Source organism: Olea europaea, chromosome 12, assembly GCF_002742605.1.
Source record: "Olea europaea var. sylvestris chromosome 12, O_europaea_v1, whole genome shotgun sequence".
NCBI classification, from domain to species: domain Eukaryota; kingdom Viridiplantae; phylum Streptophyta; class Magnoliopsida; order Lamiales; family Oleaceae; genus Olea; species Olea europaea.
In genome coordinates this window covers 30,881,574-30,897,822 of record NC_036248.1, presented here as the reverse complement: position 1 = coordinate 30,897,822, position 16,249 = coordinate 30,881,574, and the positions used below count along the sequence as shown (strand labels likewise).

The 16,249-nt window shown below is 34.5% G+C and overlaps 1 protein-coding gene across 3 annotated transcripts; it reads left to right on the top strand.

The window, feature by feature from the left end:
* The first annotated feature begins 364 nt into the window (after positions 1–364).
* Positions 365–16,045, top strand: LOC111406385 (putative ABC1 protein At2g40090). Of its 3 annotated transcripts, none has more exons than XR_002704996.1 (12): positions 365–600; positions 9,864–10,018; positions 10,096–10,221; positions 10,383–10,478; positions 10,570–10,670; positions 10,861–10,897; positions 11,796–12,014; positions 12,326–12,437; positions 14,036–14,127; positions 14,218–14,397; positions 14,621–14,700; positions 15,538–16,045. XR_002704996.1 is itself a non-coding variant. In XM_023035814.1 (12 exons), exons 1-12 carry the CDS (start codon positions 414–416, stop codon positions 15,736–15,738), a joined length of 1,620 nt encoding a protein of 539 aa, XP_022891582.1. In that variant the 5' UTR covers positions 366–413; the 3' UTR covers positions 15,739–16,045. The 3 variants fall into 3 exon arrangements, 2 of the variants coding, with proteins under 2 accessions (XP_022891583.1, XP_022891582.1); XM_023035814.1 differs by having other exon boundaries at positions 366–600; positions 14,587–14,700; XM_023035815.1 differs by lacking the exon at positions 14,621–14,700.
* Positions 16,046–16,249: the final 204 nt, after the last annotated feature.

The following is a 16,249-nucleotide window of genomic DNA, read 5'->3' as shown; positions in this document are numbered from 1 at the left end:
GGTTTGTTTTTTGAAAAATTGTTTTGGTTTTTTTTTTTTTTTTTTTTTTTTTTTTTTTTTTTTATACTTGAGTCGAGCCGAGCCGAGCAAAAGTTCGGTTAAAAAATCTAAGCTCGACCTTATCGAACTGACTCAGCTCGTGAATTTTTGTTTTTAATTTTTTATAAAAAGAGAAGGCAGGCAAAGATCGGCTGCGTGGCTGCCTGTATTGTAAGCAGCTGTAGTTGTCAAAGATTTATTTTTATTTTTTTGCTTTTTTCATTTTTTAATTCGGCTCGAACTTTTTTCGAGCAAAATTACGAGTCGTGTGAGCCCAAGAGTCAAATTGACCTCACTTCATTTAAATGGACGGCTGAGTCCCTTATTCTCGAATTTAACAAGGAATCTCCGAACATAAAAGGGGGAAAAAAAGAATGGCCGCGCGGTCTGTGTGGCGCGCCAAAACGAAGCTGCTTTTAGCAGCCACCGCGGCTGGTGGAGCCGGCACCGGCGCGGCTATGATTGCCAACTCAGAGGACCCTGCCTCGGCCCTGAAGCTCTGCACTGCCGTACCTCTCCGTCTCCTCCGTGACTCCATTACTGCCGCCACGATTGCTTTCGGTAAAACCATAACTATCATCTTTCTGATAATAACTGTTCAATTGGGGACAGTATTCCATTTTTCTTTTACAAATTAAGTTTAGTTTCAATCGAATTTCTTGCATCATTAACATGTACAGACGCACTTTTGTTCAATAGCTTATACTCATTTGGCATTTTTTCTATATTTAAGTGTTTATATTGCTTTATCAGAATTCATTTTGTTACAGTTGTGAAAATTTTATTTCTGGTTGGACCATTTTAGTTTTAAAGGTATGGTTTTTGTGATCTTTAATATATTTTAGATTCAAATTGTCATTTTCTGGGAACCTTAATCCTAAAATAATTTTTTAGGGATTACTGTCTTAAATATAACTTTTCTTGTTCCTGATTTAATTTATTTTAATTTTTTTTTCCCGAAAAGCCAAAAAGAAAAAATTGTTCACATTCCTGAAAATTCAGTCAGTTATTAACATTTACGTGTGTCTATTTATGTGCATTCGTTGAGACATAATTTGAAATATATTTAATGCAATTATAATTGCCCCCGTATTGCATTACTTATTTTGTCATCTAAAATATAAGTCAGTCCCCTCGTACTCATCTTCCGTGAAGATCGATCTGTTGGTTAGAACATCACTGTGAAACCTGTTGAACATACATTATCCAATTAAAACTTTCAGGTAAAAACGAAGCTCTTGCAGGCAGTATCATAACTTTTAGAACTTCATGCAAAACTGTAAAGCACACTTTGAATGCAATTCATGAGGACGTACACAGTTTGTTAATAGACCGTGGTAACTGGGCAAACAGAATAAATGAGCATACAGCATACCCTAAGGAATCATAGGTACTCCACGATCCATATAAATATTAGGGGATCCTTTAATGGTTTCGTTATCCACACTACTTTTTCGTATAGACAGGGCCACACATCGGAATGCCTTTAGGCAATCGATCCCCCAGCGTCAATTATGCCCTTATTAGTATCCATATGACCACACTGGGAGCAATTTGAGAATGTCAGTACTGTCAATAGAAGAGGCATGTAAGGACCACTAGATTTGATGGTAGACTTAAACCCTGAATTGTTTCTTGATTGCATAGATTCCCTTGACGTGTAGTTTGAGTAGCATGGCATGAATGACAATCAGTGCATTCGTTTTGCTAAAATTAAACACAGGTCTACCAAGCTCGACAAGTAATCTGTCACACAGGTTGATCCTCATGTGATTGGTCCTAAAACCTTATGGGGCGAAAGGACATGTACTTTGAGTAGTGGCATTAATGACAAGCAGTGCATTTGTTTTGCTAAAATTAAACACATAGGTCTACCAAGCTTCACAAGTAATCTGTCACACAGGTATCATCATGTGATTGGTCCTAACACCTTATGCAGTGAATGGAAATGCAAAATCAGAAAATATATCCCTAAAATGTTGCAGGGACAAGTTTTTCAGTCAATCCCTCAACTGTAGAAATTGATTTTTCACTATTAGTGTGTACACGACTCTTTTTTCCGGAGCTTATGTTCCAGTGAGATATTGATGAAGCTCTATGCCAGTCTCAATATTCATAAGTGGGCTTAACTGTGAGTCACATTGCACTTTGTTGAGTCTTTAGAAAGGTTCTATCCTTACTTTGACAAATAAACCTCGGCCACTTCTCTATTCTTGTTGGAGATTTGACTTTCCTTATTTAGTCAAATCCTTGATGAGGTTAAGCTAGGAATGGAAAATATCTATTTAACAACTTGAGGGAGAGTGTTGAAAGATTTACTTTCTTTATTCAATCAAATTCTAGACAAGATTGGTTTTTTATTTTTCCTTTTTAGGAGATTTATTCTAGTTTCTTTTTGTTTTTATAGGATATATCATGTTAAGTCTTAGTAGGACAAATAATGGTAGGTAGTTTGATAGATCCCCAACTCACGAAATAAAATAACAAGGGTAGAATGGGAAAAAGAATGGGTTTAGCAGCACATGCAAGTAACAGAGGCAGCTGGAAAATTAGTTAGATAACCATTATAAATAGACAGGAAAACAGAGAAGAAAAGGAGGAGAAATTTAGTATAGACTTGGAGGAAAGAATTGACTCTCTCGAAAAGCCAAACACCTTTTTATTTCATTCGTTGTTGCTGAGTACATTTACATGGCAGTAGATTTTTGTAATTCTTACCATCTACCTAACTACTGTAATCAAAGTTCTCCTATTACAGAATATCAGAAAGTATTTTACATCATTTGGGTGTTGGTATCTTCCTTGCTGTGTTCAATTCTTCTACAGTATTCATTTACAAGTGCAGGAGTCTATCATAGTTAAAACTTTCTTTTATGTTTATATTTGATCCTTTTCTTTGTAGTTTAAAGAGACAATAGTTATTTAAATGCTCCATTCTTTGTATTTACAAATACTCCAGACAATGATCGAAACATCGGTGATTTCGAACATTACTTATGATAATTCAAAATTAGGCTCCCAGCCGTGAAATGGCGCTGCGGCGCCCTTTTTCTGACTTATCTTCTTCTCCTTGCTTTGATTACTTTCCTTTCCATCATCTAAGATTAATTCCAAGTCATTTCCCATCCATCCACACTCATGAACTTTGGCTCATTTTCATGCTTTGAGCTTACCATATTCACCAAGTTACCTAACCTGTAAAATAACACGAACACACACACCAAACGTTCTAAATTGCTCAAAGACAATGAAAATTTTAAGTTTAAGTGGCATGAAACATTGAGTGAAACTCACTCATCACTCTAATTCTCTGGGTTTCTTCTTGATGGGCAATGGTTTTGGTGTGGAAATTTTGGGGCCCATTTTTGACTTGCCATTTGGTGCATTCTTTCTTATCAAGTTCATAAAATTAATGAAGTTTTCTCTCCATAATTGTAGTTTCCCCAAGCTAGAACTTCAATTTTACTTTTGAACATATTTGGATGACTGCAATTCGGTTGATTGCTTTAAAAAATTTCTGCTGATTTTATTTTTGGCTTCTAAATTTTTGATGAGCATGTAAATATATGTCTTCAAAGGTGTAGACAATTAGCAGAATTTCTAACAAAATGACTGCTCTATGTAACTTCTGTTAAAATCCTAGCTGTTTTATATATATATATATATATATGTATATGTATATATATCTATGTATATATGTATATATATGTATATATATCTTTATATATATATATAGTTTTTGCTTTTGCTACACAAATTTCCGTCATATTTGTTCACACCAGCAATGGCATGGGTTTTGTTAGGTGAGTTTGTTACTCATATTTTGGTGAAGTGTTGAATCAACTCATGATGTTAAATCATTCTATTTGATGGGGAATAAAGATAGTTTAATTTTATTAGTTTATTATAATTTATTATAGTTTTCTAGTTTGATTAGAATTAGGTTATTATTTGATACGTTTTCTAGTTTGGCTAAATTAGGTTTTTTTTTTTTTTTTTTTTTTTTTTTTTTTTTTTTTTCATCAAATTAGGTTTTGCTTAGGCTTTATATAAAGAATGTACATTGTAATAGACAACTTTGTTATTGAATAAAAACGTATATTTTCTCTCTAAATTCTTCTATATTTTCTGCCATTTCTTCTCCTCCTTCCTTTTTCTTTGGTCAATTTTATTCTTATTCATTGAATCCTACATGAATTTGATATCAAAGCTTGGCGTTCTCCTTTGATTGGATTTTTGTTCACCACTTCAGTATTTTGTAGAAGCCGCCTAATGCAACAACCACCATCCAATCTGTTTTCAGCACTACCTAATTCCATACATCAACTCCCTTTTCATCCACTAACAAAACTTCCTTGCATCCAACACCTAAATCCTCACCAAACACTAAACAAAAAAGGTAGCAACTTAAAGGTACAAACTAGTGGCAGAAAGAAGCTTGATTTCTGTCTTATTTTAGTTTTTTGTTAGCAAAAACACGGATTTTTTACTTCGTTTGCCACAAGCGTTGGCCTACCCTAAAAAAATCAATTGTAGAGTGTTCCTTATTGTTGCTACCAAAAACTCACCATAATTTTAGCCCACTCCCTAAAAGCTCTATAATCTACATAAAATAGCCCACTAACCCAACTTTTTTTTTTATTATTTTATTATTTATTTTTAAAGGCCCACTAACCCAACCTTTATATACTACCGCACAAATTTAATCCACTTTCTACAAAGTCCATATCCAAATCTTCACCCATTAAGCCAAACCTTAATGCAACCCAAGCTCATGAACCTGGAGAAACCTAGCTAAACTAAAAAAAAAGAAAAAAAAAGAAAAAAAGAAAAAAAAAGAGCCCATTATATTTGGCCCATACATTGTAACGTATTGACCCAAACCCTAACCCATTGATTACTCCTTCCAATCCCACACCTAATCTACTAATACAACCCACGAGACCTTGACAGTCATCATCTTCAACCAAAAAAAAAAAAGGTCCCAACACTATTGTTGTATTAATTCTAATCAACCCACTTCGAAAATTCAATTACAACATCCCACATTCATTTGCATTCTCTTCCACTATACTATTGTATTAATTTAGATCAACTTGCTCCGGAAAGTCAATTACAATATCCCACTGTCATCTGCATTCTCTTCCACTATAGCTGTGTTAGCTCAACGATGATGACTTGGACAATATGTGGCTCTTTTGAGCTTCTTGAGGTATTGACTTCGTTTATGTCAAAAACTTTTGCTTTTAATTGGGTAATTTTGGCTTGTCTATATAATCAATATTAAAAAAAAAAAAAAAGCGAAAGCAAAAACAAAAAGTACATATTTTTTCATATATTTTTTTGAATGGTAATCAAATATTTTATTAATCAATACATAATACACAGAAAGTGTATTAATAATTTCATCCAGAAAAGAACTAGAAATTGGGTAGCCCATCTATATGCTTAGTATCCGCTTCATTAAATTAAGTATACAATATTAAATAAAATAATTCTCTAATTCACTCTGTTGTCTGTGTTTGATTATTAAAATAGCGGTGGTTTCTTTCTTTCTACACATACCATATGATGCAACCCGAAATAAAGTCCCATAGAAACTTGTTATCCTTATCGCGAAACTTTCTTCTTAATGCCTTTAACACATCTTCCATATATCTCGACAATACCCAATCCATGTGTTGCGACGTCGGAATATCGTTCCACAATAAACAAGCAGCATCACAATGAAAGAACAAGTGGTTAATTGTCTCCTCATCCCTCCTACACAAATAGCACTCTTTGTAACATAAAAATCTCTTATTCGAAGATTATTCATTGTTAACATCTGTTCCTTGCCCACGTCCATAGTAAAAATGCCATCCGTGGAGGCAGTTTACATTTTCATACCATCTTTCGAGGGAATGAACTCTTCACAGGTCCCAATAAGGATCTAAAATAAGTGTCAATTGAAAAAATATCATCCCGTATCAACCTCTACATATTATAATCACACTCTCCTTCCCTTATGTGTACCTCATACAAAGATGTCAAAAACACAACAAAATCATTCAATTCCCAGTCTTACAAACCCCAGCAAAAAACAATGTTCCAACTGAAACTCCCGTTATGTATATCTAAGATATCATTCACCATGGCAGACGCACTAACGCAATACGATATGAAAAGGAAATCCTACCTTTAGCTGTTGATCTCTACACAAACAATTATTCCAAAAACTGATATTACCATTTCTCACTACAAAATTTAATATATCCCAAAAATTGCTCCATCGTTGCTATATATACTACCACAAACTTACCCCATAAGAGCCATGACTCTTGACTCAGCACCATTCCCATCCATAACTTCATATTTTGCCCTTATAATTTTTCTCCAAAAACTTTCCCTCCACTTCGAATCCCCACGACTAACTTACCCAACAATGCCTTATTAAATAGTATGAGACTCAGTCTAAGACCACCCAACCTTATTGGACAACAAACTACACCCTAGATAACCAAATGTAAGTCCCCTAATCCTCTCCAAAGAGATTCTCTTTGGATCTTCTTTGATCTTTTTGCCACTGTTGCACGAATAGGAAACAATGACAAGAAGTAAGTAGGGAGATACGACAAAGTGATTTTTATGAGAGTAAGATGGCCTCCCTTTAAGAGGTATATAGGCTTTCAACCTGTTGACCTTCTCTCAATTTTCTCCACAATATTGTTCCAAATATGTATACTTTTAAACTATGCTCCTAAAGGAAGTCCAAGATATGTCATAAGCAATTGCGCAATTTTGCAACTCAATATAGCAGTCAACTCCTCCATGTTATCTACCTCTCCTACTGTGATAGCTTCAGATTTCCCCAGATTTATTTTCAATCATGATACAACGTCAACGTAAAGTAGCAAACAAAGCAAGCTCTTGAATTGCTCAACACCAGGATCACAAGAGATGAGCTTATCATTTGCAAATAGCAAATGAGAAACATGCGTCTGCTTAACCATAAAGCCCCTTAACAAAGTCTCACCTAACAGCCTTCTCAACCATCTTACTGAAAGCCTCCATTATAATAACAAACAGCAATGAAGACAAATGATCCCTTTGTCTTAATTCTCTGCTACTACGAAAATTACCCTCCAAAGTGTAATTTACCATAAACGAGAAAGAAACTGTAGAGATACAAAAGAAATCTCCAGTTTATGTAATCATAAGTTTTCTAAATGTCAAGCTTATATAACATTCCTAGAATTCCTAGGCGCAGTCTTGAGTCAATGCATTCATTTGCTATCAGTACAGAATCCAAAATCTTGCGCTCTTTGACGAAAGCATTCTGAAACTTAGACATCACTTTCCTAAACACCTCATTTAATCTATTAGCCAAAATTTTCGCAATAATTTTGTACACCCCACTAAGCTATAGGACGAAAGCCTTTAATATCTATCATTCCCCGTTTCTTAGAAATCAGTACAATAAGTGTAGGATTGGGGTTTCTCAAGAACTTTCCATACTGACAATAAGGACATCCACAATGTCCGATTTTTTCATATGTATAATAAAAATTAAAAACATAAAAATAAAATAAAATAAAAAAGTACCAATTGACTTTTAAGTCAGTTTAGTTCTCGAAATGTTGTGACATGTCTATCAAAAGTTGGGAAATCAATTGTTGACAAATGGGGAAAAAATGTATTTTTATTGACTCCTACCTTTACTTGAACAAATTATGGATTTACTTTAACAAGTGGATCAATCACTTGCTGTTTCCATACTCGTATCTCTTTCTCCACATATTATATCATTGAACTCCTATGAACTATTAAAACATGAACATGTTGCTATACAAATAGTGATTGCATCGTCAAATGTTCTGATTTATTGCATCCAATGCCCTGTATAGTGATGGGACAATGTAGTATTGCAGTATATCTTTTCCATTAATTATACATTACTTTACATTTCTCTCTGACAAATCCACTAATTTTTATGATAAAGGGGCAAGAATGCTTGAGACCATGGCTAACGTGAAGTATTATGTCATGGTGCTAGATCTAGATTGTGAACAAATGATACTTGACATGTTCCAACCTTTTCTTTTAGCCTTAAGAGAATCATCTACAAAATATCTTCACATCCATGAATTACTTACCATCCTTTTGTATAGCATGAAACACAAAAATGGGGAGGTTTTTTCTTTTGCGATGAATTTCGTAGAGAGACGTTTTTAGAAGTGGGCCTTCAAGATAAAACCTTATTTAACACAATCTATTAGGGATTTGTTTTGATGATTATAGTGTGGATTATATTGTATCCCCCTTTCTTGATCATACACATAGTCAATCCCAAAAACAATAACTTAGTTGTGACCATACACATAGTTACTAAAGACTATAATTGCATTAAATAGTAGTTTCTCAAGAGTTCACAGGTATTTAGTTACTTAGACTACCATTGTGTTCTCACTGCTCTATAATTGTAATTGGTTATGATGCATTGACATGACACGGACACGTGTGTCCGACGTGTTTGATACGTGATTTTTCAAAAAGGTATCGACATGACACATCGTCGACATGGTCATTAAATTTTTTAAGTTCTTAATTTATATAGTTTAATTTAATTTTATACTTATCAAAAAATTTAGTTTTATATTTATTATTGATTTTTCTTGTTGAAAATTTTTAAATATGAGTACTTATTTGTTATTACTAATAACTTAATATCCATAGTAAGAATGAAAAATAATTATTTTAGAGTGTTCGAAAAGTGTCGGTATCGACACATGTCCGACACGTGTCTGACATAGACACGCTAGCCTAGTTAGATTGTCCGTGCTACAGAGCTTTTGAGAGTCTATTGGTTATTGTTTCAAGATTTATATGTTTGCTACCTTTAAGAGCATAAATATTTTGAGGTCATTTATATCCATTGCCTCAGCAGTATGGATAGTGCAAGGGTTTTGTAATTTTTTTTTCCTCTCCCCTATCTGAATTAATATTACATGATCTGGGTTATTTACAAATATCCATGCCAAAGTGATGCCGGGTTAACTAAGTGCATATGAAAGATGTGGGAGTTTTGTTCACATCTTTTGTGTGTTCTTTTATCATGTGATGCGATTCTTATGGATATTCTTGGAAGATTTTCCCAAAGTAGACAATCGCTTCAGGCAGAAGAATAAGAAATATTTTGGAATTTATTTTCATTGATTTTCTTTTATTTCTTTTCCACAGCTAGTAGGTCCAAATTAGGTATAATTTCATTTTTATACTTTGTAACTTGGGAATAGATTTTTGGATAAAACAGACTTGATTATTGGAAATTGAGATATATTGAAATTTTCATCACCCAATTTCTTTTCTTCATTTGTTCTCGTGCTTCTCTCTCCTCTGTTCCTCTCTCCCTTCTTCCCTCTCTTCTTCTGTTTCTACATATGCTGCTGCATCTTCATTTTTCATATTGTGTTGGTTTCAAACTTCTTATTTAATATTGATCATGTGCTTTTTGATTCAGTGAGCAACAGGAAACTGAGTAATCTAGAGGACGGTTGCTCATTTTGTACGTGAGGGAAGCACTAGGGTTTATCAGATAAATAAATGGCTGTTAAATGTTGGGGGTGGGGGTGGGTCTTATGCATTGCCCTACTGCGTGAACTAGTAGTATTGAAGGTCGTTATTTGATGAATCCTATAAACCTGGATCCTCTTGAACAATTCTCCTTTGTTAATATGTGCTTCTGCTTTCTGCTGTTTGGGTACGATTGCCCCTTAATGGATATTCCTGTGCCTAAGCTTTGCTGCATCAGTATGTAGAGCTTATTGTTCTTGTATTTATCTCAGATTATGAATACTCTCTCTGGGGCTTGCCTGAGGGTAGCACTGAGAGGACTAGAGTTAAATCTGAAGTTCATTCCAGGGGTGCACTTAGGCTTCAAGAACTTTGTTTTAAAAATGGTGGAATATATATCAAGCTTGGCCAACATTTAAGTCAGCTGGTATGTATTCTTGTGCCCTTCTTTAAAATAATAATTTTAGCATCAAAATTTCAATTGCTAATTTTGATCTTCTTCAGGAATACTTAGTGCCTGCTGAGTATGTCCAGATAATGAGAGAATCAATGTTGAATAGATGTCCTGTTTCATCATATGATCAAGTTCGTGAAGTCATCAAGAATGAGCTTGGAGGGGCTCCAGATGAAGTGAGTATACATCATCCATTTAAATCTCTCTTGAAGTCATATAGTTGTTCCAGATCTACCAAAGTGTTTATTTGGTCTTAGATCTTTTGACGTAAATTATTCTTCCCTAAATCACCAAGTTATTTGATCATTCATATGATTAACCCAACATACGTTTATAGATCTTTGCCGAATTTGATCCTGTGCCCATTGCGAGTGCTTCTCTGGCACAGGTTCACGTTGCCTGCACTCATGAGGGAGAAAAAGTTGCTGTAAAGGTACAATCTTGATTTAGACTTGCACTTTTGTTGACAATTTTTATAGGTGATAAGGATATTCGAAATTGACATAATTTGATCTCTACTTCAGGTTCAGCATACTCACATGACAGATACTGCAGCTGCAGATTATGCAACTGTGGAGTTAATTGTAAACACATTGCACCGGCTCTTTCCTTCTTTCGATTACAGGTTTGAAATGATTCCTACCAGTATTTTTTCTTATATGCCCTGAGAGAGCTGATAAATTTTGGAGTCACATAGCATATGAATTATATTTATAGTCATAGAAACTCAATAAAAACTTCTGAATACGATGTCTTGCCAATTTTATGTCTTTTCAAAGCAAATGAAATTTTGAAGTTCTTGACTTTTCACACAGATGGTTGATCGATGAAATACGGGAAAGTATACCCAAGGTCTGTTGCTAAGCTCAATTATTTTCAGTTTTTCCCCTTTCGGGTATGACTTAATATCTCACCACCAATTGATACTGTACAAGGATCTCTTTAGCCTATTCATGTTGTTGTGGAAAAAATTTCTCCCTTGTTTGATAAGGTGTAACACAGATTTGTTATAGCTTTAGATTCTAGCAGTGATTGTTCAATCTATTTACATTAACTGGATGTTAGATAAAGTGTTCTTACTGTCAAAGTTGTCGAAAGTCTGTAAAGAAGTTTTGGATTAAATTATTTCCTACAAAATGCTAAAGCTGCCTCTAAAGTTTTGACTTAGTTGAGGTGATCCATTTCTTAACATCTTTAGCATAATGGACGTGTCATATGTATTAGGTTTTTGATTTACTAAGGAATTCCAGAAACCATCAAGGTGCTTTACTGACTTTTGCTTCCTCAGTCATGCCAAAATAATTGAAGGCATGTTAAAAATTAAAACAGATCAATATTCATATGCTTGCATCAGAATCGGTTTCATCTTAATCATTTGGATGTATCTTGGTTTTCAAATCAGTCTTGGTAAATAGGTTCAACAATATAATTAGTCTTCCTCCGTTCTCCATTGTAAGTAGATTACATTTTCCTGCGTGATTCGTTCGGCAACTTAAATCCTATCAAATAAGTGATTGTTGTAAGATGTATGTGCTCAAGTTTTTTCATTTCTTCTCAATTTTATTTTCAATTTCCAGAGTCCAAGCTAAAAAACATGATATCTAGCAAAATGTTCCTTTTTCATGCACTGAACTGAGATACTGTTCTTTTAGGCATTCGTGTACTTTCTATTTATTATCTGGGCTATCTGAAGGTCCTTTCTCTCCTCTTGTTGGAACAAACTTTTGATGAGTTATAATGTTGTTCTCAGGAATTAAATTTCTTGTTTGAGGCCAAAAACAGCATAAAATGTATGGATAACTTTCGGAGGTTCTCTCCTCATATTGCAGAGTATGTTTATGCTCCAAAAGTGCATTGGAACTTGAGTACCTCAAAACTGTTGGTAATGGAATTTATTGATGGTGCTCAAGTAAATGACTTAAAGACCATTCAGAAGCTTGGAATTCAGCCTAACGATGTTGCAAAATTAGTAAGTTGATGGGTGTCTCCTTTCAAATCAGTCAAGTGGTATCATAAAAGTAGTATGATTTTCTATTGAGTTGAAAAATTATCTTTCAATAATTAGTTGTCCTTATCCATATCTGTTAATCTTTTGCTCCCACATTACTTCCTTTTTAATAGATCACATAGACCATTATAGTATTAATGGCCATCCATTCTACATAGTTATTATTGGAAATTAGGACAAACTATTAATAGCTCTCCATTTTATGCAATTATTTAGTGGAATATGCTTTAGGATTCTCACTCAATTCTAATAAGATGCTTTACTCTATGCAGTTAAGTCAAGCATTTGCTGAAATGATGTTTAAACATGGTTTTGTGCATTGTGATCCACATGCAGCCAATGTGCTAGTTCGCCCATTACCTTCTGGCAATAGGGGAATTTTTGGTAAGGCATTCTCTCTTGATTTTCATTTGGAGTTTGCGTTTCGGACACTGCTTTCCTTTCCTACCTTAAAATATAGAGTTGATTATTCATTTGAAGTTCCTCATACACATAACCAATACACTAGAATGATCAACTCAATCCTAGCTTATTGGTCGTGCTTAAGTTTAGATTCTGATGTTATTCAGTTTTTGATATTGTATTTATGGATCTTGTTTTATTTTTATGTACAATCTTGTGCAATTGAACATTCTAAGGACATATTAGACTATCATTACCTCCTGTGGCCCATTGAATGTGCATTTTGGGATATTCAGTAACCTGTCCTTTTCCATGCTCGAATTGCATCACTGCAATCGAAGAAGAGTAAACCATTTGTGACACCTTTTTTCTTCGTAAATTCAATGTTCTCCATTCTCCAAGCTGCATGTGCACTTAGTTTTATTTAACCGGTGGTGCATTTATGTGGACGAGTGTGCCATGGACTGTGAAAGGCATGGCCTTCTAAGATTTCATATTTAGGCCTGCAAGTGCCTGAAATAAAGCTAATTCCTTAAGTGGATCATCCAAGCTCGTTGACGAAGTCCAAAGTCTGTGTTAGGATGCTTTACAAACAGTCCCTGCAAGTTCTGTGGCATATCTAACACTGGTTTCAAGGGATAAAGAGATAGAAGTCCCACTGGTTTCCAACTTGCTGTGTTCATTTGCATGTGTTAATGATGCCGTAAAAAATTAAACAATGAATTAACATATATCAGAAGAATGCGTAGGACTTCAATATCTCAAACCTGGATGATATCCGTAGGAAACAAAGAAATACCCTAATTTAAAACTCTATTAATCTAAGAAAACTTTTTGGGACAAAAGGTTATATTCTGACACTTTTTCAAGTTGAATGAGATATTTTTTCAAATAGAGAACATGTGCATTTGTCACCTGATCAGACCTCTAGTGTATGAAACTACATTAAGTCTTCCTTCAAGTTCCATCCCTGCACATTTATGTGCTTCGAGAAACCACCCATATGATTTACATATGAGAGGCATGACAAGAAGGGGGTCTAGCTAATTACGGNCTGCACATTTATGTGCTTCGAGAAACCACCCATATGATTTACATATGAGAGGCATGACAAGAAGGGGGTCTAGCTAATTACGGTGAGGTTATTGTAGTGAATAGAGGCTATAGGATTATATGAGGTAGTAGTTAGTTATGCTGATGTCAGGATTGTTAAGAGGGAATAAAAGGGGGATAATAGATTCTAGAAAGGCGTCGAGAAAGTGGGAAATCTCTGAATCATTTGGAAGAGGGGAAGCTCTCAAAACCTGCCTTATTGTCATATTCATTTCTTTTCTCTCTGTACTGTTCACAGTTTATGCAATACAGATCCACTTCTCATTTTTACAATCTGTTGTCCTTTGCAGTTTCTGCTTCCTTCTATGAATTAATTGCTGTACTGAGACTAAATATATTTTTTCCTGGAGTAGATTTCTACCAGCTTTCAACTTGATTTTGGCTTTTCTATTAATACAGTTGCATGTGTAGTAGTGCTAAATTTGACAGGGGTATGTATAACTTGATATTCTCTGTGTACTGTGCAGGAAAGAAAAAACCGCAATTGATACTGCTGGATCATGGTCTATACAGAGATCTTGACGTTCAGACCAGAATAAGCTATGCTTCATTGTGGAAGGTGCATATTGTTCCAGAAAATTGTGTTTACCCTCGGTGTTTCTCACTATGAAATCCCATCGGTAATATAATATCCTGGCATTCGTTACAGGGATTGATATTTTCAGATGCCAATGCAATTAAGGAGAATAGTGCGAAACTAGGTGCTGGAGAGGATCTTTATGCATTATTTGCAGGAATTCTTACAATGAGACCATGGAACAAAGTTATTGATCCTGCTGTTGATCATCTGGCTGTCCAAGGCACCGACAGTGATCGTTCAGAACTCCAGGTGACTATGTGGAAAAATATGGCCCTGTGATTATCATAGCTTACTTTGATTCCATGGTTTTATCCTCCAGTTTAAATGGATTTAAATTAATATGTTTGATATATAGCTATCTATGGTTATTAGGATAATGTTAAGTACTTCAGTTTAATTTGTTACAGTGACCTTTTTTCTTTGATTTTTGGTTTCCAGATGTATGCTTCACAATATTTTTCTCAAATCACAGAGCTTCTGAGGAGACTCCCTCGTGTTATTCTTTTAATGCTCAAAACAAATGATTGCTTGCGTGCAGTTAATCAATCGCTGGTATGAAATTGTTTTGAGCTATTTGAATTATAGAATTACTTTACCTGTAAATTCTCGTGCACGTGATTTACAAAATTTGGGTGATCTAAGAACAATATTGTAGATATTTCGACCTCGGATTCTGAGCTTCTATATTATTGTTTCTGTTACTGTATAGCCCTGAAAATCACTGTCTGCCATATAATTGATATACATTAATTCTTGCCGTGATTTGTTAATATGTTATTAATATAGGGAGGGTTATAATTTCCTAATCTTGCTGAATAAATGTTGTTATTATCCATATAGTTTTAGTTCTGTTTTACTTTACTTGCATCTACCAAATTATTTTTCAAAAATTTAGAAAAAGCTGATGTGTCTATTTTTGGATATGATTCATGGAGGGGTAGAGGAAGAAGATGCAATTTCCTCCAATAAGGAAAGTCTACTTCTCACTCTGTAGTCTATACATTACTTAGCAAGGGGAAGTGAAAGGGAAACGGAAAGGGAGAGGGGAAAGGATGCAAAATGAAAAAAAATTTATTTGAAATATACGATCATTCCCAAATGTTCTTAGGCTAGAAACTGTAATTGAGCATAGTTGTCTTTTCAGTACTTTGTCCCTTCTACCGAATGTGGGAGGTGAAGAAAGATAGTCCATGCCAATCAAATAAGGTGATGTTCATCATTACTTTCGAGCGTTGACTTAGCTTCGTTGCCATTTGTCCACTTATTCAAACGTAGGCATTATTTCATCCCGCTTTATTTATTTGAGAGAAGTTTGATACACGAAGAAGAATTAGAACAAATGTTACTTCTCTTAAATATCTAACAAGCTCCACTTTGTTTCTTGAACAGATGCAAGGATCCTCTTCTGAAACATTTCTGATCATTGGAAGAGTCTCTTCTGAGGCAGTTATTGAGTCAAAATTGGTACAGTGCAAGTCTTTTCGATCTCAGGCACTTGTTTGGTTGGAAGAATTTCAGCTAGAAGCTCGGTTGTTTATAATGCAGATTGCACTATGGCTTTTGAAACTTCAAAAAGCTTTGACATTGTGAGATCAGAGCGCTGTCACATAATTTTTCATAACCAAAATTAATTTAGTTTATTTTATTGCGGCTTATCTCTTTCAATTTAGGACGTACAGTCAAAAATTGTCTAGGGGAGTGTTTTTATTTATTTTTTATTTTTTTATTTTTATTAAAGAGGTATATTTTGTATTCAATTCCTTCAATTGTCATTATTGCACTGGCTGATGCTTACTGTTGTAAACCCCTGATTGGGGCAATGCAGAATTTACTGATTGTGGAAAACGTCAATTGAAATGTTTTATTCAATAATCAATACACAAGAAAATTTAAATTATTTGATGTTGATGATTTTGATGTATGATACTTGCATAGACGAAAATTTTGAGGTTGAAAATTTTGTATGAGAATGCAACACTACTGTATTTCACGCGCCAGTCCCCAGTAGTGTTCTTGCATTTTTATGCGTTGTGTGCGCATTGCAATTAAAGAAATTGTCTGATTATACCACCTTTAAAGAATTTTTTTCTTGAAATTCATC

Excerpts from the sequence above, each read along its gene's own strand:
- LOC111406385 (XM_023035814.1), top strand. The coding sequence starts at position 414 with ATGGCCGCGCGGTCTGTGTGGCGCGCCAAAACGAAGCTGCTTTTAGCA. Across the intron at positions 10,671-10,860 it reads TTTCCTTCTTTCGATTACAG|ATGGTTGATCGATGAAATAC; the intron begins GTTTGAAATGAT and ends CTTTTCACACAG. Across the intron at positions 10,898-11,795 it reads TACGGGAAAGTATACCCAAG|GAATTAAATTTCTTGTTTGA; the intron begins GTCTGTTGCTAA and ends TGTTGTTCTCAG.